Source organism: Balaenoptera borealis, assembly GCF_965194805.1.
Source record: "Balaenoptera borealis genome assembly, chromosome: 1".
NCBI classification, from domain to species: domain Eukaryota; kingdom Metazoa; phylum Chordata; class Mammalia; order Artiodactyla; family Balaenopteridae; genus Balaenoptera; species Balaenoptera borealis.
This window is the reverse complement of record NC_138860.1, coordinates 98,496,398-98,523,846: the sequence shown is the minus strand read 5'-3', so window position 1 is coordinate 98,523,846 and position 27,449 is coordinate 98,496,398. Positions and strand designations below refer to the sequence as shown.

Sequence of the window (27,449 nt, the reverse complement as noted above, 5' to 3'; positions counted from 1 at the left end):
CATCTTGGGCAGAGAGAGGTTTGGGACTGGGGTTTGTGTGCAGCGAACTTAAGAGAGTGGGCTGGTAGCACAAAGAATGTGTTCACAACGGTTAGGAGCAGAGGTCCTGGGGCTTTGGTCTCTTTTTCCCCCGCAATTGTGCATTTTGGAGGGGCTCCCGCGTCAAGCTCAGTAGGCAACCTCCCCACCTCTAAGCCTACGTTTCCCAGAAGGCTATGCGGCACGGAGAGTGAGGGGAAGGCAACCAGTGCTGCGCTTGCGCAAAGAGTGAGCTGGAAAGGTGGGAGGGAGAGGGGAGGCGTGCCCGCGGCAGGGATGGGGGGAGGGGGCCGCGCGGCGGCGGCGCCGGGGCGGGCGCGCGTCCGCGGCGGTGATGGCGGTGCGTGAACGCGCGGCGGCAGCAATGGCCGCTCTGGAGCGGCGGGTGCCGAGTCTCGATGACTTCGCGGGACAGAGCTGGAGCTCGTGGGTGGAGCGGGCCGAGCTGCCCGCGGCCGACGGTGAGTGAAGCACCCCTAGAGTCTGAAGACCCCATCACTGTCTCCCCTCCCCCCCTCCGGGCCCCCGCCAACAGAGGGGAGCTGCCGACGGGAGCCGCCGTCCGGCTCCCCGGCCCCCCAAACAAAGGACCCGCCAGGTCCTAGTGCCCGCCCGCTCCGCCACCTTCGCGCCTCCGGGTCCTAGCGCCGGCTCTTCTCCAGCAGCCCACCCTGCCCACCTCTGCCTCTGCCGTTGCCCAATACCTGCCCCCACATCTGCTTGCTTTTATGTTTCTTCTTGCCTGCTGTCCTCCAGCTTCCGCCCCTCCTGCACCTGCCTCGAGCTTTCCCCATCCGCAACAGTCCTCTCCACGTGTTTCCCACGCACCCCACTTCTGTGCCCCCCTCCCAACCCCCCTTGTTCCTTCGCCTTCTGCCCCACACCTTTTGCTCCTTTTCGGCGTTTGCCTGTCGGCTGCAGTGCCACTAGATCCCCGCCTCCTCCGCATTAGTTCGTCGGTCCATCCATCCATCCATCCTCCCTTCCTCCCTCCTCCGTCCATCCATACATGCCTCCAACCCTCCGTCCTTTCCCGGGCCTCTTGCCCTGCCTCCCGGGCTCTCTCCCCTGACCCCCACCTTCTCTAGGCCCCTGAGTGCTTTTGGTGAGCGGGCTGACAGCCCCTTCTCCTGATCTTTGTCTCCTGGGCCCCAGGGGGCATCTGGCCTCGTGGCCTTTGGGGTGACAGCAGGCATCACGCCCCTGAAGAAGTTTGCAAGTGAGAAGAGGTGGAGGAGGAGACCACATGGAGCGGTCTCTGATGACACTTGTTCTCCTCTGAGACGTCCAACTCCCAGCTCAGTTCTGTCCATCACAGCATTTTAATGGACTTAAGAGTGGGAGCTGCCCCTTGTTTCTTGCATGCCTAACCCACCACCCCTCATATCTGGAGATTATATAAGACTGTCAGTATTCTTCTCATTCTAGAAAGGGGCACGTCTGTTAGTAGGTGTCAGAAGCAGACCTAAGTGGGAGCCTCAGGCCACCCCAGAACTGCCCCATGCTGGGTGGGCAAGGATGGGGCCATTGTCAGGGTCTGGGTGCATTGAGAACCGGAAATGGAATCAGACGGGTTTGGTGACTCAGAATTGATTTTTTTTCCAAGGGACAGGGAGGGGGCGTAGAGGAGGGAGGGGAGAGGAGTAAGGTAGGGGGATGGGGAAAGAGCTGCTTTGCACAGCTAAAACGTTTTTGTCATCAACCCAGAAACTGAGGTACAAGGGCAACCCTTGCCCAAACCCCCTCTTAAGAGGAAAAGGGCTTGCATAGCTGATCAAGGGGACTTTGAAGATGCTGAAGGGCCATAAGACAGCAGTTTCTCTGCTCTGTGGCCATCCTATCAGTGCAGGACCTGAGAAGCTGGGTGTAACTTTGACAATGCCATGGCAACCCAGGTGGAACAAAATCGGGGATGGGGACCTAGGAGAGTATCTGTTTGGGATGCCACAGAAAAGCAGACAGGACCTCTCTGAGAAATCTCAAGAAGGTACTCGGGGTTCTGTAGTAAAATATGTTAAGGACTGTTTCCCGTTTAAATGGGGAAGCAGGCCCAGAAAAGAGATAATTACCCATAGTCACCCAACTAGTCAGCAGTGGAATCCTGAACTGTACCTTGGAATGAAGGATCCATAAGAAAGGTGGCTGGATCCCTCCTAATGGGGTCAGCTCATTCCAGCAGGTGAAGGAAGAATGGGCACTTGAGAAAGATCCACTGAAAGGTTCTCCAAGTAGTCCTGAGCACCAGGTGCTTGTCAAGGAGTGAGGGCTTCCTCCTTCTTGGTCCCAGGACCTGGTCGGATGGGAGATGGGGCTTCTGGGATGGGGGTGGTCCTTCTGAGCTGTGTTTCTCCTCCAGGGGCTGAGTTGGAGGAGAGTAACAAAAACCTGAAGAAGTTGGATGCCATGACCCTCATTAAAGAAGGTGCGGGTTGACACATACTGGGGCTGGGGCCCAGGGCAGACAGGACCACCTTCCCTTCTTCCACCACAACCCAGGAGGTGGCTGCCTGAAGCAGCAGGTCTGGGGATTCTCACTTTGATAGGTCTGAGTCAGCCTATTCCCCTGGCTCCTGTGACTTATTGAGGAAGATCCTAATCATTGGTGTTTGGTGCCCATTCACCTGAAAGCCTGCATTCTTAGGGACTGGTTAGATTGAACTCTGGAAGCTGGAAGCATCCAATATAAAGCTTGTCATATCAGCTGGGAGGGGAAGTGTCATCTGAGTGGTGGGTGGGAGTGTTCTCTGATCTTACAGGGAAAAGCTGGTGTCCTCAGCCCCAGTGATAAGGGCTTCTGTCATTGCAGACATGTCCATCTTCGGGCACTGCCCTGCCCATGACGACTTCTATTTGGTTGTATGTAACCATTGCAGCCAAGTGGTGAAGCCTCAAGCTTTCCAGAAGCACTGCGGTGAGGGGAGCCCTAGGGAGGAGATAGAGGGGACAGGGGAAGGTGGAACATGGAACTCTGAGGACAGGGCCGATTGGGAGGTCATGTGGGTAATGGAGGGAGGCTCTGGGAATAGAAGGTGGGGGCAGGGAGCTTCACAGATAGTGGTTGGTTGGGGTTATTGTTTAAGCACCCTTTTAGCATCTGGGAAGAGCTAAGAGGTTCAGGAAGCTGATTCCTAGAATTTTGAGTCTTGAAGGCTCAAATTTAAACGGCAAACTTAAAATCTAAGCTTTGGAAACTCCAGATTCTCTATCGTGAGTCTGTGAGCAGGGTTAGGAGGTTGGGGAAGGAGACAGTTGATGCCACTCACCTCGATTGCTCTCTCCACCTCCTGGTGACAGAAAGAAGACATGGGCCGCTCAGCAAGCTTTACGCCCGGGCCCCACCTCCACCTCCAGCCCCTGCCAGCTCTCAGAAATGCCATGTAGTGAACGGTCAGGGCCCAGCTTGTAGGGCCCCAGGTTCCACCAAAACCTCCTCCAGGGAGAAGGGCCAGGGGTCCCGGAGCCGTGGCCACCAGCCTCCTGAGAAGACCCAGAAGGACAACCTCTGGTAAGAAAAGGCTGGAGACTCCCTGAGACAAGCCCTGACCCTAGCCCAGGGAGGGGTTGGCACACATGGAGGCAGCTGTGGGGCGATGGGCACTGCTCACTGCGGGAGGCGGCCATCTCTCTCTGCAGCTCCCTTCTACTTGCTCCGGGGAATATGGGGCCCCCTTTTCCCATGTTCTGCACTCCTGCAGGAGCCCACCCAAGTTCCAGGGCTGGGAAAGGAGATGGCTCTGGGCTAGAGTCTGAGGCCCAGGCTCAGCCTCCCTACCTCCCAGCCTGCACCCTCTCTCCATGTATAGCCTTTTCGTGCCTGTGGTGAATCTGGAAAAGATGTCCAGTCTCCCGAAGCCCGATGGACACGGAATCAGGGTGGCTCCACCCTCTGCTTTCCTCAGCCAGCCGGCTGGCCTCAGCAAGGACTCCCCTGGAAGAAACCCCATGGCATCCCCTTCTAAAGAACTTCCTGGCAGAGGGAGCATCGAGATAACCCCCAGCGAGGGCCCTAGTCACCGGGCTGAAGGCAGCCCGTCTGAAAAGGAGCCTGGTGGGGCCAGGCTGCCCCCTAAAACCCACCGGAAGATGGCTCGTGAGTAGTCGTGGTCTTGGGGTCAGGAAGGTAGAGTGGGGACTCCTTTGGACTGCTTTGTCCTTGGGCCTGATGGAGAGGGGGTCAGGAAAGGGTGGGCTTGGCCATCACAGGGTGCCAGGGTACAGGAGCTCCTGGTCATCCCTTGATGTGGACACTCACTTGACCTGCTTGCTCTCTTGGAAGATTCTCTTCAGCCCAGGTCTCCTGATTAAGGCCATGGGAGCCTGTGCCCAAGCAGGTGAAGGTATTTTTCCTCACCTTGGGCTGTTGAACTTTATCTCTTTTCTCGTCTAGAGCCAGGGCACCAGAAGCCTCCCATAGCTGGTTTCCCTGGCATCCCAGATGCCTGTAGCTGCTTTTGTTTCCTGGTACATGTTGCGCTGTTTGAGACTTGGGGCCCCCCAAAGGAGTGCCTGGGCTGGCATGGGGACGGGATGGTTCTTACACCCAGCAGAGAGCTGCTGATGCCCAGAGGAGTATCTCTGGAAGGCTGCAGCCCCAGACTCGAGGGCCAGAGGCTCTCCTGCCTTAGGCCCAGCTCTCCCAGGCCTTTGGCCTGAAGACACCAGACCCTCCCAGAAATGGCCTTGGGGTTCATGGGAACCGCTTTCCCCACAGGGAAGGAGTGCGACCTCAACAGACAGTGTGGGGTAATAAATCCAGAGACCAAAAAGATCTGTACCCGCCTACTGACCTGCAAGGTAACCCCCAGTCCCTCTGCATAGTGAGGGAGGACAGCACAGACACGGGCCCTGGGAAGGGAGAGCGAGTGAGATCTCATCCAAGATCCAGCTGAAGGGATGGGGGTTAAGCCTAGACCAGGCAAGGGGAGGGGAGGCTGCCCCCACTGGGCCCAAGGTGGGGACAGCGGGCAGGGGTGGCTTCCAGATCCCCCACTCCAGAGGAGGGTTCTGGCCCTGTCAGGAAGTGAAACAAGGACACACAAAACACACCCACACTCACACACCCAGTCTCTTCACTTGCCCAGGCCAGAGCACACCACCACCCCTTACCTCTGCTCAGCCCCTCCCCACCCTTCCCCCTGCTGTGTTCTAGATCCACTCCGTGCACCAGCGCAGGGAAGTCCAGGGCCGAGCCAAGGACTTTGACGTGCTGGTGGCAGAGCTGAAGGCCAACTCCCGCAAAGGGGAGTCTCCCAAGGAGAAGAGCCCAGGGCGCAAGGAGGCAGCTCTTGAGCGCCCCTCCCAGGAGCCCCCCTCCTCAGTCCAGGTTGTGGCAGCAGTGGCTGCTCCCAGCAGCACCTTCTCTGCTCGTGCCAAGCAGACCTACCCATACTGTGCACTGCCCAGGTACGTCCAGGATCCAGCACCCATCTTACCTGGGGACACTTGGCCCCAGGCCATCAGGAACCCCTGGAGACAGGCCCAGGGAGTGCCCTGGAAGATGCTGCTCACTCCACCCTGAGTGTGTGGGGAGGGGCCCCTGGCGGTGGTGTGGAGGTGGGCGACTCCCTGTTCCTAACCAGGAATACCGCAGTACCCCAGGCTCTCTGTAGTGTTCCAACACCCAGGAAAAAAACATTTTCCCAGCTGCTTCCAACAGGCCAAAAGTCGTAATTGGGGAGCCGAAAGGGTCAGGGGCCTGGGTGAGGCAGTCCTACTGTCTATTTATTCACTGGCCCCTTCGTGTGCGGAGGCTGCGCTGGAACCCGGGGAGAGCCTGCCTTGCGGAAGGAGACACACGCATCTCTGCCTGTAACATGAGGGGCAGACACGAAACATAGGCTCAGCTCACAGATAGGTTCACAGGAATATGTGATACAAGAAGGGGGTTGAGAAAATTGACTGGGCTGACCAGAGCTGGGTGTGGTTATACTCAGATTTTCTGGAGGAGGCGAATGTGGAGCAGATTTTCCCCCTGAGGAGGCAGGGCCTGGGAAGTGAAGGGGCTGGGGAGAAAACCCCTTGGGAGCTGTGGCCCCTGATCTTTCTGGCTCTTACTCTGTGAGCTCTGTTGTTCCCTCCCTTCCTGTCCTCCTTCCTCTTTGTCTGATCGCCCAGCAGGGTGTCTGCCCCGACTTTTTGAGCTTGGCAGGTTCAGGGACACCCCTACCGTGACCCACTCTCATCACATCGCCCTCACATCCCCTTTGGCCCTTCCAGGTCCCGGGCCTCCTCTGAGAGTGAGTTGGATGATGAAGGCCCCTGTGGTGGTGATGGGGACCCAGGCCTGTTCCCCTTCCCCCTGCCCCGGGGTGGTGCCCAGGCCTCCAGCGAGGAGAGTGAGGAGGAGGGGACATCTGATGACCTCCACCTCCCCACTGACTGCCATTATGCAACCCGGCCCCCTCGGCCGCAGGCGGTAAGGACCTGGGGCAGGGACCTGGGGGTGGGGGGCCAGTCCTCCTGGCTCACAATGTGGGGAGGAGGTCAGATCCTATGTGCAGGTGCCCTCCCTGTATTTCAGGCCCCATTAACCATGTGCCTTCCCTCTGCCTTCAGTTCTGCACCTTTGGGAGCCGGCTGGTGAGTCCAGGATGCTACGTGTTTAGCCGCCGGCTGGACCGGTTCTGCTCGGCACTCAGCTCTATGCTGGAACGGCACCTCAGCTCACACATGTGGAAGTGAGTCTCCTGGCCCCAGAACCTCCCTTCCCAGGCCCCAGGCATACACGGGCTTCAGAGCCCCTAATTCGTCATACATACCTGTAGATGTGGCTTGGCTGTTTGCCAGGAAGACCCCAGGTAGGATGAAAAGGAGGTGGGGAAACTTGGCAGCCTGGAGCTGGGCTAAGGCAGGGCCTGAATGGGTCACCTGGGAGTGAATCTTAACTCTCACCAATTACTTCCAGTACCTTTTGGGTAGGTAGGGATAGGGGATGTCCAACCTGAGATTTAAAGTGAGGTTTTTAAAGGGTCTGTATATTAGTTCATTCCTGCCTTTCCCTGTGCCTTCTTCCTATCCCTCAGTTCCAGCGTTTCCCAGCAGAGGGCAGCACTGCCAGGGCTCTGTGGGCCATTTCTACGTGGGTGGAAAGACTTGTATGTTGGTGGGGAGGCCCTCTTGCTTGCTTGGCATCACAGTGGGGCTCTCTTCTTGCTGCAGGAAGATCCCCCCGGCGGCTGAGCCTCCATCCCACCTTGTCAGCTCCCCGCCATCTGCTCCCCTGAGCCCATCCTCTATGGGCAGCTGCCCCCGCCTTCCAGGCCCACCCCCCAGACCCGCCTGCCCAGCCTCCACGCCCCCCACCAAGGACAGCCTTGGCCCCGGCTACCCTGCAGGCTCCCCCAGCGTGGCAGCCGCCTGCAGCCAGGCGGAGTGCATGGGCGGGAGCCAGGCCATCACCTCACCACTGCCTGCCAACACACCTTCCCCATCCTTCAGCAAGCTCCCACCTTCCAAGGCCAGCAAGTCATCCAAAGGCAAGGACGGGCTTGAGGTGGAGGCTCCTTCTCGAAAGCGAAAGTTATCCCCTGGGCCCACCACTTTCAAACGGACCTGCGTCCTGGAGCCCACTGGAAAAGGCAAACCCTCTGGCTGCCGGGGCCTCTCGGCCAAGACTAAAACAGCCCTGGGCATGGGGCTGAATGGGACGGTGGAGCCAAGAGTGAAGCGGGCAGGGCCCCTGGACTGTCGGGGTTCCCCTCATCAGCCCCCCACGCCAGTCAAGGCGTCTCAGCTGGACAACCAGGGAGCGGCTGGACACCCGGCCAAGGCCCTGCCGACCAACTGCCTCTCTGAGGAGGAGGTAGCCAAGAAGCGGAAAAACCTGGCCACTTACTGCCGGCCAGTGAAGGCCAAGCACTGCCAGGCTGGTGCCCCTGCCGACGCGGCCTGCTCTGTGCGCCGCAAGAAGCCGGGTCCAGCCCTGGCCTTTGAGGAGAAGTGTTCTACACTGAAGGTACCAGCCCAGCTCCCTGAAGAGCAGGGGCGGGGAAGGGTCAGGATGGATGAGGTTGGAGTGCACAGGCACCTGACAAAAAGAGGTGCTTAAGTAAATGTGCAGGGAAGGGAAGACTGGGGAAGTTGAGAGAGAGTTCCTGGGCCATCTTCTCTAGGGAGAGGTGACCCCAGCTTTTGCTTGGTGGGCCTTCCCCTATCCCCAGCCCTCTCCTTTGGGCTAAGGAGATGTTGCCTCTGCCTCTCCCCCTCCCCCTGCTTGCTTTAATCAAAGGGCCACTTTCTGAATTGGCTGTGGCCCTCACTCCAGGACTTGGAGCTACCTCTGTTCCCTGAAGGAGAGGAAGCTGGACTCCATGAGCTCTGATAAGAAAGGTTTGGGCAGTAGGGTTGAGCTTGGGTCCCTGAGCTGTGGCCTAACACGCTGGGCCCAGGGTGGGTGGGCTGGTCTGGTTCATTGGTTTTGCCTCTGGGCATCAGGGCATGAAAGGGCAGGGACATAACCCAAGGTCCCCATATGCATGTCTGCCCACCTTATACATAGACCCAATGCCAGGTTTTCAGGTACCAGGCAAGCTCTCCAGGGTTTCTGGTAAAGCCAGCAGCCAGGTTTATTTGCCTTTTCTGATGGGAGCCCTGGAGTAGCATGCTATGAGCTATCCATATGACCTCAGCCAGGAGGAATGTATTGGAGGTGGGAAGGGGAGATGCCCTCCTGGTTTAGGCACTGGCCAGATGCATACCAACACCTTTGGTGCCCATATGAGAGTAGTAAGTTTGACAGCTGCACGGGGCCTGAGTGTGTTTTTGTCACACGTGTGCATGGGTGATCTCCAGGCTGCCTCTGCTGGGCTGGCATTCATCCTCCCCCTTGCCCAGCTTTACTCACAAGACCAGCAGGAGGAAATCAAGCCTTAGCTTTTCTGGCCCACATAGTTTGCTGGATAGGAGGACAGTTAGACCCCCAGCCCGACCCTGTCTCTTGCCTCTTGTCTTCCTACAGTCAAAAGCCCATTAACAAGAAAGTGCCTGCCCACTGCGATGGAGCCGCCAGCACCTCCTCCCCTCCAGATCCGGGCCCCAGGCTGCTGCCGCTTTTTATAACTTTATATTATTTTTTTTAAGAAAAAAATACTCTTTAAAATACCTCAAGACTGTCTCCCTGTTCTGTTGCTGCTAAGAAAATATAAAAACAGAAACGTAGAAAAGGAAGGAAAGAAATGTAACAAAATGAGTGTCCTTACTGTCCCCAGTTGCTCCCCAGGAGGCTGAGATGATAGGCAGTCAGACTCCAGCTCCCGTCACTTGCCCGCAAAAAAAATCTCTTACACTCGTATATTTTTGTCCTTTTAGTCTGTGGAACTGGCTGGGGGTTGTATCACTGGGGGAGTCTTAGGATGAGGAGGCATGTGGCTCGGAGCGAGCAAGGGGACTACGGTCTCATTGGGAAAGGAAACTGGATCGGGGAGGGGAGCCACACCTCTGGCTCTGCTCTTGGATCTTGGCCTTGAAGGTCTGTGGATGTCCGCCTGTGGCCCTTTTCTGGTCTTCCAGCAATCCTGCTCCTCCGTCCTGTCTGAATTACTGCCTCAGTTTCTTCAGCCCTTCTGCCCTTCCTGCCTCTTACTAGTAGCCTTATTTTCTCAACCACTGGAGCTTGAGTTGGTAATTGCACTCAGGATGTCCCTGATTTCTGTGGGATGGCTGGTTTTGGTCTCTTTCTCCATGGCCTGTGGGTTTACCCTTCAGGAAGGGGTACAGCCTCTCCCAGGTAGGCCTCCTTAAGCTGAACCACACCTGTTTTTGGAGTCAGGAAGGGAAAAGGTATCCTCACTTACAGAACTTCCCTTGGTGTGGGAGGCAGCAGCTGTGTGGGAGGCCCTAGCCCCTCAGGTTCGCCTGGCTCCCCAGGGCTGAGCAGATGGTGTGGAGGCGGCAAGGGCTGGGAGTGCCCTAGTTTTTCCATTTGTCTCACTGGGGACAACAGCTACTGTGCAGACAGGGGATACGACTGTTGCATGTCCCTCCTTTGCTCCTCAAACCTGAATTCACCAGGCACAGGGCACTAGTTTTTAGCCTTCTCCTCTCCTTTCAGTCTCCTTGCTTTTAGGCAGGGAGGAATCTTATTCCCTTAACAAGACAGAAGAAGAGGTGGCAGGAGAGAGTGGGCAACCAGGGAAATCCAGTATTTCTGGAAAACTGTTCAAAACACTGGTTTCACACTCTTGGTTCAGTATACCAAATCTGTGATTCGGGTGAAATCAGTTGTCGTAAATGTAGTTTCCACAGGCTATTTGAGACATAAGCCCCGTCAGCCCGGGTAGACATAAAGATACACATGAGTTGGGCAGAAGACACACGGTGGGCCCGGAGCTGTCCAGTCGCCTTCCGCCCTCGCCCTCGGGGCTCTCCAGGACGGATGCGCTTTCCCCCAGCCCCCAGAGGGCGCTGTGGACGAACCGCCGCATTGCCGGCGGCGTCCCGGGGAGGAGCCTCTCCCGCAGCCGAGGCCGCCTCCGCGATCGCAAACCCGGAAGACGTGCCCTGGCAGCTCGAAGTGTGGGGCGGCCGGGCACCGCCATGCAGTCCCTGGAGGTAGGTCTGGTTCCCGCTCCACAGAGGGAGCCGAGACTGACCCGGTGGCTGCGGAGAGGCAGTGGGATCATGGCGCACCTGGTCGCTTTGGGCTTCACCATCTTTCTGACAGTGCTGTCCCGGCCAGGAACCAGTAAGTGTGCAAGGTGGGGCGGGGAAGGGGGCGGAGCCGAGATGCTGGAGGGGCAGCGCTTGGGAGCGCTAAGAGGCATGGAGGGGGAACCCTAGCAGTGGATGGGCGGACTGTGGAGGGGTAGTAAGGGCGTGGTGGGGCGTGGCCCTGGGGGTGGGTCCTGGAAGGGTGGGGCTTTGGGTGCTGGGAGGAGAGGCGACGACTGAAGTGAACGGAACTCACTAGTTCATCATAAGCAAAGCCCCTCGTGGATGATACAAGTAAAGGAGGGATGCCAAGGTCTGTTCTAGGACTGGGCTGGTAGCTGCGAGGTGCTGAATGGGGAACCCAGGCCAAAGTGGTATGTTTGCCCTCGTGGTTGCTCACCCTAAGGCCCTTTGGCTGCTCCACTTTGCCCGGAGTTCCTGATTACCCATTAGGATTGGAGACACTACTCTGACCTTTCCCCTCCAGCCAGATTCCTTGGGCTCCAGCCAGCCACAGGGGTAGAAACAACGGTGCCCAGCCGTCAGTCTGTTCTCTTTGATTCTTAGGTCTTTTCTCCTGGCACCCTGTATTCATGGCCTTGGCGGTGAGTTTGGGCTTCTTTCTGCAGGTGATTTGTTTGGATATGCCCCTAAGGAAGCATCCAGCCTTCAGAAGGCTTAGCCTTTCTGAGGCTCAGAGAGGTGGGGGGAAACGCCCAGGGCCCCATCTTTCCCTGCAACCTGTGAGATCAGGAAACAGGAGGGTTGGGCTGTAGGTAGTCAGGTGGTAATTTAAGGGGGTGGGAGGACATGGAAGATACCATTTTTTTCTCCAGTAGGGCCTGAAAGGAGGAAGTGGAAGGGGTGTGATCCAGTTGCTCCCCTCCCCAAAGTTCAGGAGGAAGTTTAACATTTGCTGTTCCCATTGGTCCAGAAATGAGGGTCATTGTCTGTGGTGGAGGTGGGGGCATGATGTCAGCCTGAATGATGAGACTTCCGCTCTAGCATGGATTCCCAGTTCTGCCCACAAATGCTGACCTGTGTGGCAGGTGGTCCTGGTAGGAGTTCTTTAGCCCCCACCCTCTGTCCTCCTTGTTTGGATGTATGAGGGCACCTCTTTTTCCTTAGGCCTCCAAGCTGGGTCTGAGGCTCACTGGCCCTCTCCTGTGTTCACAGTTCTGCCTCTGCACGTCTGAGGCCATCCTACTCTTCTCGCCTGAGCACTCCGTGTTCTTCTTCTGCTCCCGAAAGGCCCGGATCCGACTCCATTGGGCGGGGCAGACCCTAGCCATCCTCTGCGCAGCCCTGGGCCTGGGCTTTATCATCTCCAGCAGGACCCGCAGTGAGCTGCCCCACCTGGTGTCCTGGCACAGCTGGGTAGGGGCCCTGACATTGCTGGCCACTAGCGTCCAGGCACTGTGTGGGCTCTGCCTCCTCTGTCCCCGGGCAGCCAGGGTCTCAAGGGTGGCTCGCCTCAAGCTCTACCATCTGACATGTGGACTGGTGATCTACCTAATGGCTACGGTCACAGTGCTCCTGGGTATGCACTCAGTGTGGTTCCAGGCCCAGATCAAAGGTGCAGCCTGGTACCTGTGCCTGGCGCTGCCCCTCCATCCAGCCCTGGTAATCATGCACCAGATCTCCAGCTTCTACTTGCCAAGGAAGAAAATGGAAATGTGAATTCCTCCAGACTGTGAATCAAAATGGGACACTTGACTTGGACTTCAGTGGTTCCTCTGGTGACCTTCAGGGATCCACTTCAGAAGTGGTAGGGTTTTTGTATTTCTTAGCTGGGCTAGGGGCTGCAGAAACCCAAACTGCCGTTGCTGACAGATGACTCAGTGGGCCAAAATGGGGAAATGTACGGGGCGCAAGTGAAAGGTGATGGGGAGCTTGATCCTGAAGCTTCCACTCTTGATGGGAGACAGAAGTGTTGGGTGGTGGTGGTGGTGGTGGTGGTGCTGGCAGTCATTTCTTGCTTGCATGCCTGGTGAAAAGTTGGATTCCTGCAACTTATGAATGACAGCTATGGCTCTTTGGGTCACTTTGAGAAAGCAATGTAGTGGAGAGAGCCAGTGGGTCTTGTTTATGGGGTATGGTCCTTGTACACTCTATTGTGGGACCTTATGCGAGTCACATGTCTCAGGACCTCAGTTTCCTCATCTGTGTAATGAGTGATTGTTTCTAAACAATCTCTCTTAACATTCAGTGTCTGTCAAGTTGATGTCACAGAACACCCTCCCAGGTCTGAACCATGGGCTGGCCCACTCAGCAGACTCAGGGTGTAATTCTTACATTCACTGTCTCCTTACCCCTCTGGAGGGACAGGTCTGCTCTCGTGGCCTTTCAGGAATCTGTGCCGATTTGGCCCCTGCACCAGGGGACAAGGGGTCAGGCACTGTGGAGAGAAGGTGCCCAGGTGAGGGTCTCCAGAACATCAAGACAGTAAAGGCACTAAAGTCACTTTAAAACTTTTGGAGGAGCAAAAGGGCATTGGCTTAACTAAGCCTTGGCTCTTGGCTGGGCTTCTTAGCCCAGCTAAGAACTTCCTTCAGCTCACTTCAGGATCTGGGCTTGAGGGCTGCGAGACATCCATTCTCAGTGGCAAAGTAGTCCTGAGCATCTCATGTTTTGTCCTTCTTAGGGCTCAGGTCCTTGCCTTAGCACATAGCTTCGTGGAGCTCTTCCGAAACTGTTAGAACAAAATAAGAGTCAAGGAAATGGGGCAGGGCTCTTCTGATCTAAGAGAAAAGAAAGTGTCTCTGGTTCCCCTTCTCTCCTCGTCAGCTAAGCTTTCCTCAAGTGTCGTCTCTTGCCAGCTCTTTGGCCCAGGAGGGGGCTGAATTTGGTGCCAGCTGGCAAATGAGGGCTGGGCTCTCTTCCCTGCAGAGACCCCTCCTTGTTCCAAACTGAAAGTATCAGTAGTTCCCCAGACTGCCCTCGGTGATAAGGGCTGGATGCTAGATTGGTTAACTGTCGTCTGGCTCAGTCGGGGAGCTGGGACCTCCGTAGGCCATGGCAAATACTGAGAATGGCTGAGCCAGGAAATTGGTGTTAAGGCTGGTAGAGAGAGTTCAGTGGGAACTCTGGGAGGCCTGTGGTGTAGGGCTTGGAGCTCTAGGTCCCGGGAGCAGGGGTAGGTGTTCCTAGATAGCAATATTTTGGATATCTCAGGTCTTTAGAAGATTCAAGACCTCCTCTCTGGGTGGCTCAGAAGCAGGGAGGTTGGTATGATTCAACAGTACAGGAGTGAGAACTGCAGGGGCAGAGGGGTCCTCTGAGCGGACCTCGCTAGGATGCTTCCGGGTCAGGTGTCATCTCCTAGGAGCCCTCCAGACCCTGAGCATCTCAAGGGAGACCCCTGCTATGCAGAGGGTGATTGTTCCTGTCTTTTTCATTGCCCTCTCTCCCCTCTCCAACTCCTCAGTGTGTCCTGAACTTGGAAGAGATGGTTACTGGGGCTGCATGGAGGAGATTCTCACCGAGGGTCGCTTTGATCAGGGAGTCCATCTCCCCTTGCCCAGCACAGTCAGTGCTGGGAGTCTTACTCTGTCTATAGCAGGGTAGGAAGGCTGGGTGGGGTTCACCAGCTTGCTCTGGGAGCCAAGCAGGCAACACCATAAAGCCCGAGCCTGCCTGAGGTGTTGCCTCCTCCCAGGTGGTGCGGGGGCTGGTGAGCGGGCAGGCTGGCTGACAGCCGGCAGTTTGCGTGGGCAGTGCCAGCTGATGTCTATTTCCAGCCCTGGGAGGAAGGGGGAAGTCATTTATATTCTGCAGGAGGAAGGGGTCCCAGCTGTCACTTCTCTGACCGGTAGGCCTCGGGGGGCAGAGGCACAGGGCAGAGAGGGGAGCACAGGTGGTCTCCTCCTGCTTAGCCAGTCTGATTGCAGTATAGGGAGGAGGTCGCCAGGAGGAGCCCTTCTTCCCAGCTGGCCAGATTGTAGGGGGACTTCCCTCCGCTCCCCTCCTTTCTCCTTCCATCACCACCTGCCCTCACATCCTGGGGCAGCAGCTGGACAACCATTAGACCTCAGTGCCAGGGCACTCTTCCTCCAGCTGGGATCTCGGGGGCTGACGGCTGGCTGCATATGCCTCCTGCTTGTGTGTCTCCTCCTCCCTACACCCTCTATCCCCCCACCTCCCTGTATCTGCCCATCTGGGGTATTATCTGGGCTCCTCAGGAGTGAGGCAGAGGCCTTGGGGGAGAAGCAAATGGCTGCCCTTTTGCCCTTGTCCCCTAACTAGGGAAAGCTGCTAGTAGCCAGCCTGTTTTGCCTTTTTTAAAAAAAGCCAGGGTGTTCAAGTTTTTTAAAAATTCTGTGTCATTTGCACAAATTTGCATATCAAGCTCACTAAGTCCTGATTCCAAATATGATTACATTCAAACTCAGCCTTGAGGACATTAGAAATATAGATGCTTTTTGTATCTAAATCCAAATGGTAATAGGATCACCATTCTGGGTTCACATACCACCCCGAAGCCCCCATCTTTCCCATAGCCACCACTTTCCCACCCCAACACTTCCCCCCGCCCTGCCCCTGGCTGGGGAGTGGTGTTGAGTGGCAGGAGCTCTGTCTGGGGAGGTCTCCCAGCCTCACCTTCTTGGCTTTTCAGCTGCATCGAAGGTAGGCTGCTATCTCTTGCCAGCCTCTGCCTCCTCTGGCCGCACCCTCTCACAGGGCAGACTACCTCTCCCCACTCCTTGACACTGGCCTGTCCCTTCCTTCTCATCGTCCCCACCCTTCCACCCCTGGGCATGGCTGCTATGGGTCTTGTTTTTAAAACCTCACTGTGGGAGATCCAGGCATTCTCCCTGAGCCAGCTGGCTGCTATGCCAAGGCCCGTTCAGAGTTAATAATAATCATTAGCTGAACAGTGCTGGGGCCTTTCAGCTCCAGATCTCTAAGCACTTGCAGGCTGAGTCAGCCAGCCCTCACCTTCCCCCTCTTCTTGGGCTGCAGAGAGAGGAGGGGTCAGAAGTCTCACCTCCCAGCCAAGCCTTATCCTTCCTCTGGGAGCGGGCCCTGAGCATCCTCTGAGTAAACTAATAAGGCCTTTTCACCTGACAAAGGCCAAGATGTAGGGAACGTAGTGCATGCTCCACTGACACTGGTAGTGGTGGCTGTTGACATTGAACCTCTAGTACTCCTGCCCTTCCTTCTGTTGACCTGTCTTGGCCTCCAGGGGACACCCCTGACTCCCTCAGCATTTCTGGTGGGCCTCTGCAGGCTTAGGGAGCAGGGAGGCGTCTGGTTCAGTGCTCCCGCTGCCCCTGCGTCTGGTTGGCATAAAGAGCCTACATATCATGAAGTGAAAAGTGAATCGACCTGGGAGCTAGGAAACCTGCAGTCTGGGTTAACCCAGCTCCTAACACTGGTGTGGCCACAGGCAAATCACTTACTGCTTGACCTATCTCACAGGGATGTTGTGAGCGCTAGATGACAGAATGCATGTTAACAGGCATTGGGAAGTTCAAAGCATTAAACAGATGTAAACAGGTGGTATTATGTGCTTGTCCTTATCTCTCTTTCACCCAGCCTGGCTCTGGGTTTTATGCTTCTTTTAGGGAGGCAATAAACAGTTATGGATAATGATGCTTAGAGGACCCAAGTCTCAGAAAGGTTGTGTTGCTGGCCATCATTGGAGAACACAGACATTTCCTCCTAGATGCAAGGTCAGGAACGCCACCAAGGCTATGACTCTAGTGAAGCTTGCCCTGAGTGCTGCCAGCTAGTGCTTTCAAGTCACGGGGCTGACTGCAAATCTGGGAGTCAGTTATGCCCCAGGTCCAGCCTGAAGTTCCTGGAGCTGGTCTTAGTCTGGAGCTCCTGGTCACAAGTCTATCTAAATTTCTCCTACCTAATTCTGCTCTTCTGAGGGAAAGGCGGAGCAGACGATCCAGGAAGGGAGGAGCAACAGCAGTGGACACAACACTGCCACCCCAACCCTCTGGTTTCCCCCCATAGCCACAGGCTGCCTCAGGCCCTCACCCAGGCACGGGGTGGAGGTGGGAAGCTGTGAGACACAACCCCTGGCTTGTTCACGGGTTTGTTTCTCCTTCCTTGTTTCAGGCTCTTGGAGTAGGATCACAGCCCCTTCCTCCTCAAAGGACTTTATTGGAATTAAAACACACACGCACATGCACACACACACACACACGTGCCATGAAAGCAGTTATGTTTAAATTAGGAGAAGGATACTTTCCATTCCATTGGTCTGAGAACAGCCAGCAGTCTGCCTGGAGTGGGCACAGAGAGGCAGGCACCCCAGGAGCGCAGAGGCTTCAGTATTTGGTTTTTAATCTTGGTGGTTTTTATTTTATTTTATTTTTCCCTATCCTGGGATCCAGGAATGAAACACTAGTCAGGCATTGCGATCATGGCCTCAGCAAAGCATAGGCACAGAGAAGACACAGCTGAAAGGCAGGAGGAGAGTGCCCCAGAACTGCCCTGGAGGGTGGTTTGATGTAGACAATCTCCAGCACTGGGCTAAGCTTAAAGCAGACAGATTCCCTCCATTCCCTCCAGTAAGACCACCTTCTCCCTACCCACCCAGAAGGCTTGACTAAGTTACCAATGTGCAGGGAATAAGTTCCAGTTTTTAATCTTCATGCTATTAGAATTTCCCAGATTTTTTAAACCTCTGTTAAAAGCAGATTAAGTAGCTACTTCAGGCTAGTCTCTGGTACCAGAGGATTCAACTTTGTCTCATTGAGTAGACATGAGGGGCCCCCAGCACCCCTCTCTTTAAAGCAGATTCCCACTTATCTCACAGTGCTTTCTAAGGATGCCCAAGACTGGGCTCGGCCTTTCTGCTTAGGTCCACACCTAAAGCAAACTACGGCCAAGTGAAGGAGCAGTGCGAGGTGAAGGAAAAGCAGCACGAAGTTCTATCCAGCTACAGTGCTCCCCAACCTGTGTGCATGTTTGTATGGGCGTGCACATGCATGCGCACCCCCCAACTTTGGGGTCAGTGACTCTCACCTTATGTATGTCAGTGCTATAGGGCACCTAGAAGTTCCTGCAGGGCCTCATGTCCTAAAGGTTGGTTCTCTCCATGCCCTCTGTGATTATGGAATTGTGACAAAGCCTATGTCGACTGGAAGGCCTCAGGGCAGGAAAACACTTCATGTTTTCCACACAACAGTATATAAGCCTGATGAAAGGGCTTGACGTGGCAGCTGCTTTAGCTTTCCTCTCTCAAGCCTGGGGAGAGGAAGCATCCAGCATAGGCTCACTGTAGCCAGACCAGAAGAGCTAACCATACTACTGCATGGGCCTGAGCCTTTTCTGCAGTGTGGGTGGGGAAAGTGAAGCTTCACCAGTGGTTGCCCGGGAGACAAGATAAGGGGTACAAGAGCTACAACTGCAGAAAGGGAAGGAGTTTGAGAGATCAGATGGAAGAGAGACTAGGCTGGGCAATCCACTGAACTCCCATTTTCTGTGCTAAAAGGTAACCATCGTATTAACCTCATCCATTCTCCTGCAGTGCCACCTAAGAGGAGCTAGGGGAAGAGCGGCAAGACATGGCAGACAAAACTGCACATCTTGGCCAGATACTATGGAACTCCCTGGGGGGTTGGGGAAGGGGGGAGAAGGGGAGGGTTGAAGAGGTGCAGCCACGGATTCCTTGGGATGATGGAGAAAGGAGTATCAAAACTTTTCAGGCACAGAGACAGGGCTTGGCACAGGCCAAAATACAGGGGAGAACTCTCAGTAGTCTTCCTCAGATCTGTTCTCTTTATCAGCTCACCCTCTTGGCTAAACTCAGCCATAGCAAAAACTGCTTTGGAAAGATTAAAAAATACTATATAAATGTAGACTCTGGGGGTGCTCTGGCATCAACATCTGTCATTTCATTGACTGCCAAGGTTGATTGGTCTGATGTGGTTGGCTGTGAGGTGTCTCCATCCCTCACCACTTTACTTGTTCCTCATGAACAGAAAAAGACAGCTTTCCAGACAGAGGAGGACTGTCCTTTGGTCAAGATTTTATCAATGTAAGAAATTAGGTAATTATTCAAATTCTGATTCTTTTATTTTTTTATATTGTTTTTTGGCTGCACTGCGTGATCTGCGGGATCTTAGTTCCTCAAGCAGGGATTGAACCCGTGCCCCCTGTAGTGGAAGCGTGGAGTCCTAACCACTGGACCGCCAGGGAATTCCCCAAATTCTGATTCTTTTAATTTCTTTTTTCCTTATACTATTTCCTCTTCCCTTGTGGAATCTACCATGACAATCCCCTTCCAGAAGTACCAAGAGAGTAGCCAAAGAAACTGCATGTTCAGAGTTTGGTAGAATCCAGTCCAATTTCTGGTAGGCTGTCTTCTGTACCAAGAAAGTGGGGACCGCATTTCTGTGTTCTGTGCAATGCCTAGGACATATTACACTGTCAATGAATAATAACCTTCCTATTAGATTAATATACTTTAAGCCAAACTAAGATGGTTACCATTCACGACATGAACATATACCGGTAATAATCAAAATACTGTGAAACCGAGCTGCTCTCCATCATTTCTTTTAACCCAGTCCAAGCATTTTTCCATGGTACAGTTTGTAGGCTTGATCCAGACTTTTAAGAGAACTCTTCAGGGAGGCAACCCTCCTCCCCAGGGATCCAGAAGGCCTTCTTTATTTACAGGCTCTAGCCCCAAGTCATGGAATTTCTAAACTCTCTCTTGCTAAAGCTTCAGTGACATTTCTTTTGAGAATATCTGCCGGGTTGGCAAACTATGGTCTGCTGGCCAAAACCAACCTGCTGCCTGGTTTTGTATGGTCTGTGAGCTAGTAAGAGTTTGTGCATTTTTAAATGGTTAAAAAACCTCAGATACATGTTACAATGATATGGAAATCACATTTTAATGTCCATAAATAAAGTTTTACTGGAACAGAGCCACAGTCATTCATTTGTGTGCTGTCTGTGGCTGCCTTCCTGCCACAACGGTACAGCTGAGTAGTTGTAACAGAGACTATATGGGCTGTAAAGCCGAACACGTTTCCTGTCTGGCTGTTTACAGAAAAGGTTGGCTGACCCTTGGTCCATCTTAATGCCTAGATGTGGATTCAACCCATGCCCTTATAACAGCATTTAACTCTTCTCCCCCTAGACAGGTCACACCCTTCTGAGGTACAGTGAACCCCAGCCACAGGCTGAAAAGATAAATAAACCAGTCACAGACTATGCCAGAACAGAGACTCAAGCCAGGTTTAATGATCATTGTCTAGTTTTCAGAGCCCAGAGGCTCCAACGTTTGCCAGCCTGAGAGTACGTAAGTGGGAGGACTAGGATCCTGGACATGGGGAGGCCTGCTTGCTCCGCCAGCAGGGCTACAAGGAAGTACAAAGGTAAGGACACACGAAAAACTGGAATCAGTTGGCTTTACTCTCCCCAGCTGGGGTACACCTGCTCCTGGCTCCTTCCTAGGAGCCTCATAAATACAGGCAAAGAAAAAAAAATCACAAATAACCACACAGACAGATTCTAGAGCCCTGTCATACTCTGTCTCCAGTGACACCTGCTTCCTGGGAGACACGTCTGGTTTATGGGGGTGGGGTGATGGCTCGACCTTTTCTTATAACCAGAGCTGGCAGTTTCCCACACAGGGTTCTAGTGAGCTTACATACGCTGAGTACCCAATCCCCCAGGTAGAAAGCTACCTTTGGGGTCTATCAACTGAAACCATGGGAAGAGGCTCATCAGTTCAGTCCCTTGGTGGGGCAGCCAGGCACGTCTACCAGTCTCTCAAACTGGTAGGTGCTGGCCAACCTAGTGGATACAGTGGGGAGACTTAGATCCTCAGGGCCTTTTATTGATATTATGCCCTAAACTGGGTAGGATTTATGAAGCAAATGGCCCACCTAGTCCTCAGGAACTCAGCTAGAATGCCCCAGAAGACCCACTTCATTTGACATTCACTTTAAAGATTTTCAGAGCTCTAGATGGTGCCTAGAGGGGAAGCTGCAGTATGGAGGTGAGATTTTTCCCCGATTCCCTGGTAAGTCTGAGGAGGGAGTCCTGGTTCCTATAGCTTCAGTATCAGAATCTTCAGAAGTCTCTGGAATATAACCAGACAACTTTTTCCTCCTGCCCCTGTCCTACCAGGGCAGTTAACACAGGAAGAGCAACTTACAGCTCCTTGGTCCCCTGCCAGTGTTCTGGGTCCGTCACTGACCTAGTTCTACATTTATTTCTCACATATATCATCTTTAATCCAAGGAAGGTTTCTGAGGGGTCTGAAGAGCCAGCTAGCTCCTCATCACCCCTTCTCTCAAGATCTTCAACCTGTAGTTCTCCTAACTCCAGCCTTTGCTGAGAAGTTATTCAGTGTTGTGGAGATGTGGGTGAAGCTTCAGGCAGTTCAGAAATCTAAAGTACAAAACTTTGTATTTGTGGAGCCTGGCATGGTCACTGTCTCTCCTACAGGGCAAGAAAATTGTGTGCATGAAGTTGTGCACATAGGTGGAAACGACTCTGGAAGTGGACGTTAGTGGGGACTGAAGACTCACTGTCCTGAAGGAAGTCAAGGTGCTGGGGTGCATGCAGACCTATAAGCATGCATCCCTATGAGCATGCAAGTACTTGAGGGAAATGCTGCACCTCTCTTGACAAAACTAGGTTACTAATAAAGGATGGACAGCAGTCTTGACATCCCAGGAACAGACAAGAAGCAGACGTTGAGTTCCAGTCCCCTCCCCAAATCTTAATAGGCAGCGGGAGTTAGGCCCTCCTAGCAAGCAGCTTTCACCCGCAGGTAAATGACACTTCTTGGAACCTAAAGAGAGATCAGAAAACTAGAAGATCTGGAGAACTTCCGATGGAAGGAGACTTGGTGGGAGAGAGGGGAGAGACTGAAAAGACCAACGTCAGGGAACATTTTCACCTTGGCCCTGCTCGCCCCCTTGCCAAAGCTCAGAGCAACCAACTCCCAGGGCCTGCAGTAGAGTCAAAGGGAGTGGTCGTCTCTATACCCAAAGTATCCTGCAACTGGGATGGAATGGAACGTTGGGCCTGTTCTTAAGTTCCTCGGGCCTGACAACCACAACTGCACAGACCTCTGGCTGAGAGGGTCTCCTTTTGAAAGTTTAGTGCCACTGTCTGTTACAAGACTGCCTGGAACCTTGTGGAGAGGGCAAAACTTAGCCACACTCCAAATTGCCATCCTTCTGTGGCAGAGACCACTCAATTCCATCTCCTCGGATGATGAGATCCCATGCTTTGGCCTTGCAGCAGGGCTGAGATCTCTAAGAGAGGAGCAAAGCGGCTTTGTCAACACAGAAGAGATACATACCCGGCCCCCTCCATCCCCGAGCCCAATCTAACCCAGCTGGGGCCAGACTTTCCGGACTCCTTCCTTTGCAGAGCAGCATATTAGGGAACACTCAGAATCCCACCTGAACTTGACCAGGAGACTGAATGAAGAGATGGCATACACAGAAAATCAGGTAGGTCCAGCTGGATGCTACATAACAGAGGCTGATTTACCCTCCTCCTCCTAGTGCAAAGAGGCCCCCATCCCACGTCTGCGGCAGGCATCCACAGAAGCTCTGCTTTCAGCACCCTCCGCACTGGTGCCACACACAGGGGCTGGGAATCAAATGCTAACCGAAGGTTTCACCAACCAGGGAATTAGCCAATCTGGAGTTTATCCCCCATCTCCAAGTTCTGTGCTGGCATCTATGCTGTGACATGGACCCCTCGGTTCATGCTGTACCCCTCTGTACCACTGGTCCCAGGACAAGGCACAGATACCACGTCTCACATTGTTGCCATATCTGACAGGCAACAGGCCAGGCTCCTGCAAAGACCCATCCACCCAGGGCTCATCCAGAAAGAGGAAGGCATTAGTGGGAAGTCTTACAACGGCTTTGGGGAGTGTTACTGATTAAGGTCTCAGCCTTTTCCTGACTCATTTTTCCAAAGGTTTCCAATTTCCCCAGCTGTGAAGTGTGACTTCCTGGTCAAAGATAATCTAACTTTTCCCCAACATGGCTGCTGTGGAAGCTCCCGCCATCACACACAACATCACAGGTGTGGGTGGGCAGAGATAGGAAAAAATGATTTTTTTTCCCAAATAATTTTCTCTTAAGGAGCTAGGGATGACCTCAAAAAAGTTTAAGGAATCCGCTCTTCCTCCCACCCCTTCCTCATTCCCACCAGCTCAGATACACTCCTCTTCTTCCACCACATTGAGAACTGCCAGGGCTCTGGGTAGGGGTGTAGCATTTGCCTGAGAATTAGCATATCCATATTTGAAAATCATGGCAGCCACACCCTGCTTGGGGTCTTGCCTGTTGTTGTACCCGTGACCAATTCCCTTGAGTTCGGGGGGAACCCACTCCCTTGGGCAGCTAGCCCTCTCTTCCATCCCCTCATATCCTTCAGGGGTGCATTACCTCTCCTGGGGCAGAATCTCCCCACCAACCCATCCTGCTCACACCACAATGGGCGTATCAGAGAAGACCGAGCTGACCGATTCTGGATCTGACATCCTCCGCTGGCCCTTGCCTGTCGCCTCAGGCACCGGCAGGGTGTTGCCTGGCTTGAGCTTGCCGTTCTGACCCTGCCCGGGTCCAGCAGGTTCCAGGAAGGCCACCCGCCGGTCAAAACCATCATCCTTGTCCCCACCAGCCATAGGATCGTGGTTGGGTGTGGTACTAAGCATGGAAGAGCTGAGGCTGTCTCCTTGATGGCTGGAAGGCTTCTCAACACCCCGGCACCAGCAGCGGCAAGGGGTGAGGTACAGGTATATGAGGACCAGGACCACACTGAGGATACAGCCCACGAGGGTGGTATAGGCTGTGTTGAGGGTGTCATGGTGTCCGTGCAAGGTGAAATTGTATACTTTCAACTCCACAGACAGTGTCTCATTGAAAGCCTCCCCCATGGCATAGCAGGTATACACACCCCCATCCTCGACCTGCACCCGCCGGAAATGAAGACTGCCATCCTTGGACACCGTCACTGTGCTGTTGGCCACCTCATCTAGCACCCGTTCATTGCTTGGTGTCACCCACACCTTGGTCATCCCCTGCTGCTTGGTGTCACACTTGATGGTCAAGGTGTCACCCAGGTGGGCCTCCCAGGCACGTTCCTTGTACTCGCTGCAATTGAGGAAACTCAGACTGAAGACATTGTGCAGCTTCTTGGAGCTCATGCAGTACAGGTCCTCCTGAAAGTCCATCACGGAGCTCAGCTGCCGGTACTGCCAGTGGGAAAAGAGCTGGTAGAGCTCACAGTCGCAGTGCAGCGGGTTGTTGTGCAGGTACAGCCCATTCTTGATCCAGGCGGGCAGCTTCTGCAGGTCGGGCAATGGTAAGTTCTTTAGCTTGTTGGAGGAGAGGTCCAGGAGCGTTAGTTTGGGTAGCTTGGCTCCTTCCTTGACCAGTTCCAGAGGGAAGCGGGAGATCTGGTTCTGGCTCAAGTAGAGTTTCTGCAGCTGGACCACGTCGTCGAAGGCGCAGCGGTCAACTGCCATAATGTGGTTATTGTAGAGCAGCAGCACCTCCAGCGCCTGCAGTTCACTGAACAGGAACTCGTCCAGCGTACGCAGCTGGTTGGAGGAGAGGTCCAAGTAGCGCAGGTTGGGTACTGGGGAAAAGGCCTCGGAGGAGATGAAGTTCAGCTGGTTGTGGCTCAGCAGCAGAGAGTGCAGGTGGGTCAGGCGCGTGGGGGTCCACTCGGCCCGCAGGCGGCTCAGGTTGTTGTGGCTGAGGTCCAGGAGCGCCGTGTAGCTGGGCAAGGAGTGGGGCACGTTGGGCAGCTGCTGCTTGGAGCAGCTGAGGATGTTGCTGGCGCACAGGCAGGCGGCAGGACAGCTAACCAAGGGACGGCCAGCTCTGGCCTCCTCAAAGAGGAGCAGGAACAAGGACAGCAGCAGGAGCCAGAGGCCTCGCAGGTCACGCTGGGGTTGCATAGTGTCAATGGGGAGGGCGAGGAAGGCCACAAGGAAGATCTGGGAGGAAGTCACCCGGGCATGTTCTGGTGGGGTAAGGAAGGGTCACTTTCACTACAGGCTTAAGAGAAAGAGGATGGGTTTGTGGTCACCGGGGCCTCTGGCGGGAAGGACCGACTCTCCTGCCTTCCCCTCTCCCCCCACCCCCGCGGCCCCATCCCCGTTGGGCTAGAAGAGAAAGGAAGAGATGCTGGGTAGTTCCCAAGCACTGTGCAGGCGGTGGGCTCAAAATACTGGGACCTAAGAGGAGGTGGGCACAAGGGCCTGCTGGGCTGGGGTCACAGGAGCGGAGGATGGGGATCGCCGGGGCGTCAGGGACTGCTGGGGTTACAGGGGTTGCAGGGCCCGGGTCTGGAGGCAGGGTCAGCAGGGCCTTTGGGGAGGAGCTGAAGGAAGGTCGACCGGGCACAGGCTGGGTAAGGCGAGCCCTAAACGGGCTGAGGGCCCCCGGGGCCTGTCGGGGGGGGCTCCCCCCGCGGGACCTCTGCTCACTGCACCTGCTCGGCGAGGACGTGTCTCAGCCCATGGCGGGTCCGGGAGCTCCGTCGCGGCCTCCCCTGGCGGCGCCTCACCGGCCGGCCTGCCGCGGCGCCCGCCTTTCGCGGGGGCCCGCGCCCGGCAACATCGCCTCCCGGGGACTTGCCGGGCTCCGCTCCGCTCCCCCCGCGCCGCCGCCTCGACCGCTGCGCCGTCGGAGCCCCCAGACCACGGCCACCGTCTCCGGGTCCCCTGGGCCGGCGTGCAGTGGTGCTGGGAGCGGGAGGCGCCGCGATCCGAGCGCTGGGAGCGGCGTGGGGGTAGCGAACACCGCGCGCGCGCCCGTCGCCGCCGCGGAGCCTCGGGGCGCGTGCGCGCGGCGGGGGCGGGGCGCACGTGCGTGTGTTTGTGTCGGAGCCCGACTGGCGGACGAGCGGCCGCGCGCCGCTCCTTCCTTCTCGGAAAGTGTCGGGACCTGGCGAGGAAAACTGTCGGGAGGGGGGCTCTGGCCCCTTAGTTCCCCAATTACTTCTTCCACCTTCTTCCAGCCCCTTCACCCCCCACCCCCCACCCTTCTACCTACCAAAACCGCTCTCAGGAAAAGTAGGTCTAACCGAAGTGAATTCGCTGCAACTGGCTCCGGGACAAGAAGCGTCACATGTCTTCTAATTTTACAAATTAGAGAAATCTGGTTCAGCTCCCGGCTGTCAATGTTGGCGGGAAATTTATTAGTCACGTTCTGAGGTTCCTCCCTCCCCTCTCTCTAGGTCTGTGAAGTTCCAACATTTGGGGGAAAGATTTGGAGAAGGACCTTTTTTTTCAGTCTTGATGCTACTGTTCCACGACTCTTGGGGTACCACTGAAAGGGTACAGCTCCACAGCCTACAAGCTGGATGGGCAGGAGTAGGGGTAAGGGAGGATCTTTGGTGCAAGCGCAGACACCCTGTGAGGCAACTCTCTCGCTCTCTCTCTCTCTCTCTCTCTCTCTCGCTCGCTCTCTCTCTCACACACACATACACCCCGACTGCATACAAGCCAGGGACAAGTTTCCATTCCTGGAAACTCCAAAATCCTTCCCAGCCTGGGGGAAATCATTCATCCCTTAAGTCTGGCACTTGCCCTTTTCCTAAACCAGTATCAGCTCTTTCCCCTCCCCTTATGGGGCAATTCCAGCATAGTTTCTCTGCTACCTAATCCTCAAAATGAAGGGGGTGGGGGCTTGTCTTCTTTAGGGTGGTCCCTGAAACACCAAGAAGCTGTTAACCAGTGTGTGTTTTGGGGGTTGGGCATGGGAATAAGGGGATGTAAGAAGAGCCTAGACCTTATAATTCAAGACTAGCTGTTCTTGAGATGATAGACCCTGAGGGAGAAATTACCTTTTTATTTTTTCTAGTTTCTTACAACAGCAAGAACAAGACTGAAATTAATGTCTCAATATATTAGCCTGCTAAGAGTTTTCAAAAGAAAGAACTTATATCTGTCACATGTTTTACCATGGATTTAAGGGAATGTATTATCTTTTCAAGGGGTATTAGCATGTTAACCCTATGCACAGTGTGAAAAGGTCTTTCCTTTCCTGTTTATTTCAGGCATCAATGATAATGTAGGGAGGGTATTCAGGGTGTGGGAAATTCTGAAATCACATTGCATCAGTTCTTTATTGCAGTATAACAAATTACCCCAAAACTCAGTGGTTTAATACAAGAATATACATTTATAGTCTTTCACAGTTTCTTTTGGTCAAGAGATTCAGGAGCGGCTTGAAAGGCAGTTCTGGCTTGGCAGTTGCAAACAAATGGAGCTACAGTCAATGGAAGGCTTGATTGGGGCTGGAGAATCAACTTCCACAGAGGCTCAGTTACATGGCTCACTCATGACTGGCCGGCTGTTGGCCAGAGAGCTTGGCTCCTCTCTGTAAAGGCCTCTCCACAAGACTGATTGAGTGTCCTCGCAGCATGGTAGTTGACTTCCCTCAGAGCAAGAGGTTCAAGAGACAAGGCAGAAGTCATCATGACCTAGCTTTATGAGGTCACACCTGTCACCTCCACTTTGGTCACATGGACCAGCCCTGATTCAGTATGGGAGGAGACTGCACAAAGTTATGAATACCAGGAGGAGAAGATCTTTGGGGACCATTTTGGAGGCTGGTTATCACACACATGATCTCTGAAATCACATCTATTTTTCAATTTTAAAAAATGTCATACATACACAAGAGAAAATAATACTATGAATGCCCATATACCCATCATCCATAGTCAATAATTATCAAGGGAATTCCATCATTTTATTTTGTACAGGTATCCCTGAGAAACTCATGCTCTTCCCACCG

General features: G+C 54.4%; 2 protein-coding genes across 10 annotated transcripts; one reads left to right on the top strand and one right to left on the bottom strand.

The window, feature by feature from the left end:
• The first annotated feature begins 323 nt into the window (after positions 1-323).
• On the top strand, positions 324-19,580 carry LOC309624779 (ataxin-7-like protein 2). 7 transcript variants are annotated; one of them, XM_082383335.1, is made up of 13 exons: positions 324-500; positions 2,396-2,461; positions 2,846-2,950; positions 3,334-3,544; positions 3,843-4,129; positions 4,751-4,833; positions 5,189-5,442; positions 6,256-6,454; positions 6,595-6,716; positions 7,198-7,993; positions 10,612-10,720; positions 11,254-11,291; positions 11,815-19,580. In XM_082383335.1, exons 1-13 carry the CDS (start codon positions 374-376, stop codon positions 12,364-12,366), a joined length of 2,949 nt encoding a protein of 982 aa, XP_082239461.1. In that variant the 5' UTR covers positions 324-373; the 3' UTR covers positions 12,367-19,580. The 7 variants fall into 7 exon arrangements, with proteins under 7 accessions (XP_082239461.1, XP_082239462.1, XP_082239464.1 ...); XM_082383336.1 differs by having other exon boundaries at positions 11,254-11,315; positions 11,863-19,580; XM_082383337.1 differs by having other exon boundaries at positions 325-500; positions 11,863-19,580.
• AMIGO1 (adhesion molecule with Ig like domain 1) lies at positions 13,268-26,094 on the bottom strand. Of its 3 annotated transcripts, none has more exons than XM_082385351.1 (3): positions 25,138-26,094; positions 23,082-24,666; positions 13,268-13,378 (listed from the first exon to the last, which is right to left on the bottom strand). In XM_082385351.1, the coding sequence occupies exon 2, from the start codon at positions 24,599-24,601 to the stop codon at positions 23,120-23,122; it is 1,482 nt and encodes a 493-aa protein (XP_082241477.1). In that variant the 5' UTR covers positions 24,602-24,666; positions 25,138-26,094; the 3' UTR covers positions 13,268-13,378; positions 23,082-23,119. The 3 variants fall into 3 exon arrangements, with proteins under 3 accessions (XP_082241477.1, XP_082241475.1, XP_082241476.1); XM_082385349.1 differs by lacking the exon at positions 13,268-13,378 and having other exon boundaries at positions 19,876-24,666; positions 25,138-25,605; positions 25,701-26,094; XM_082385350.1 differs by lacking the exon at positions 13,268-13,378 and having other exon boundaries at positions 19,876-24,701.
• Between the last annotated feature and the right edge of the window lie 1,355 nt (positions 26,095-27,449).

Excerpts from the sequence above, each read along its gene's own strand:
- LOC309624779 (XM_082383335.1), top strand. The coding sequence starts at position 374 with ATGGCGGTGCGTGAACGCGCGGCGGCAGCAATGGCCGCTCTGGAGCGG. Across the intron at positions 3,545-3,842 it reads ACCCAGAAGGACAACCTCTG|CCTTTTCGTGCCTGTGGTGA; the intron begins GTAAGAAAAGGC and ends CTCCATGTATAG. Across the intron at positions 11,292-11,814 it reads CTGTATTCATGGCCTTGGCG|GCCTCCAAGCTGGGTCTGAG; the intron begins GTGAGTTTGGGC and ends CTTTTTCCTTAG.
- AMIGO1 (XM_082385351.1), bottom strand. The coding sequence starts at position 24,601 with ATGCAACCCCAGCGTGACCTGCGAGGCCTCTGGCTCCTGCTGCTGTCC.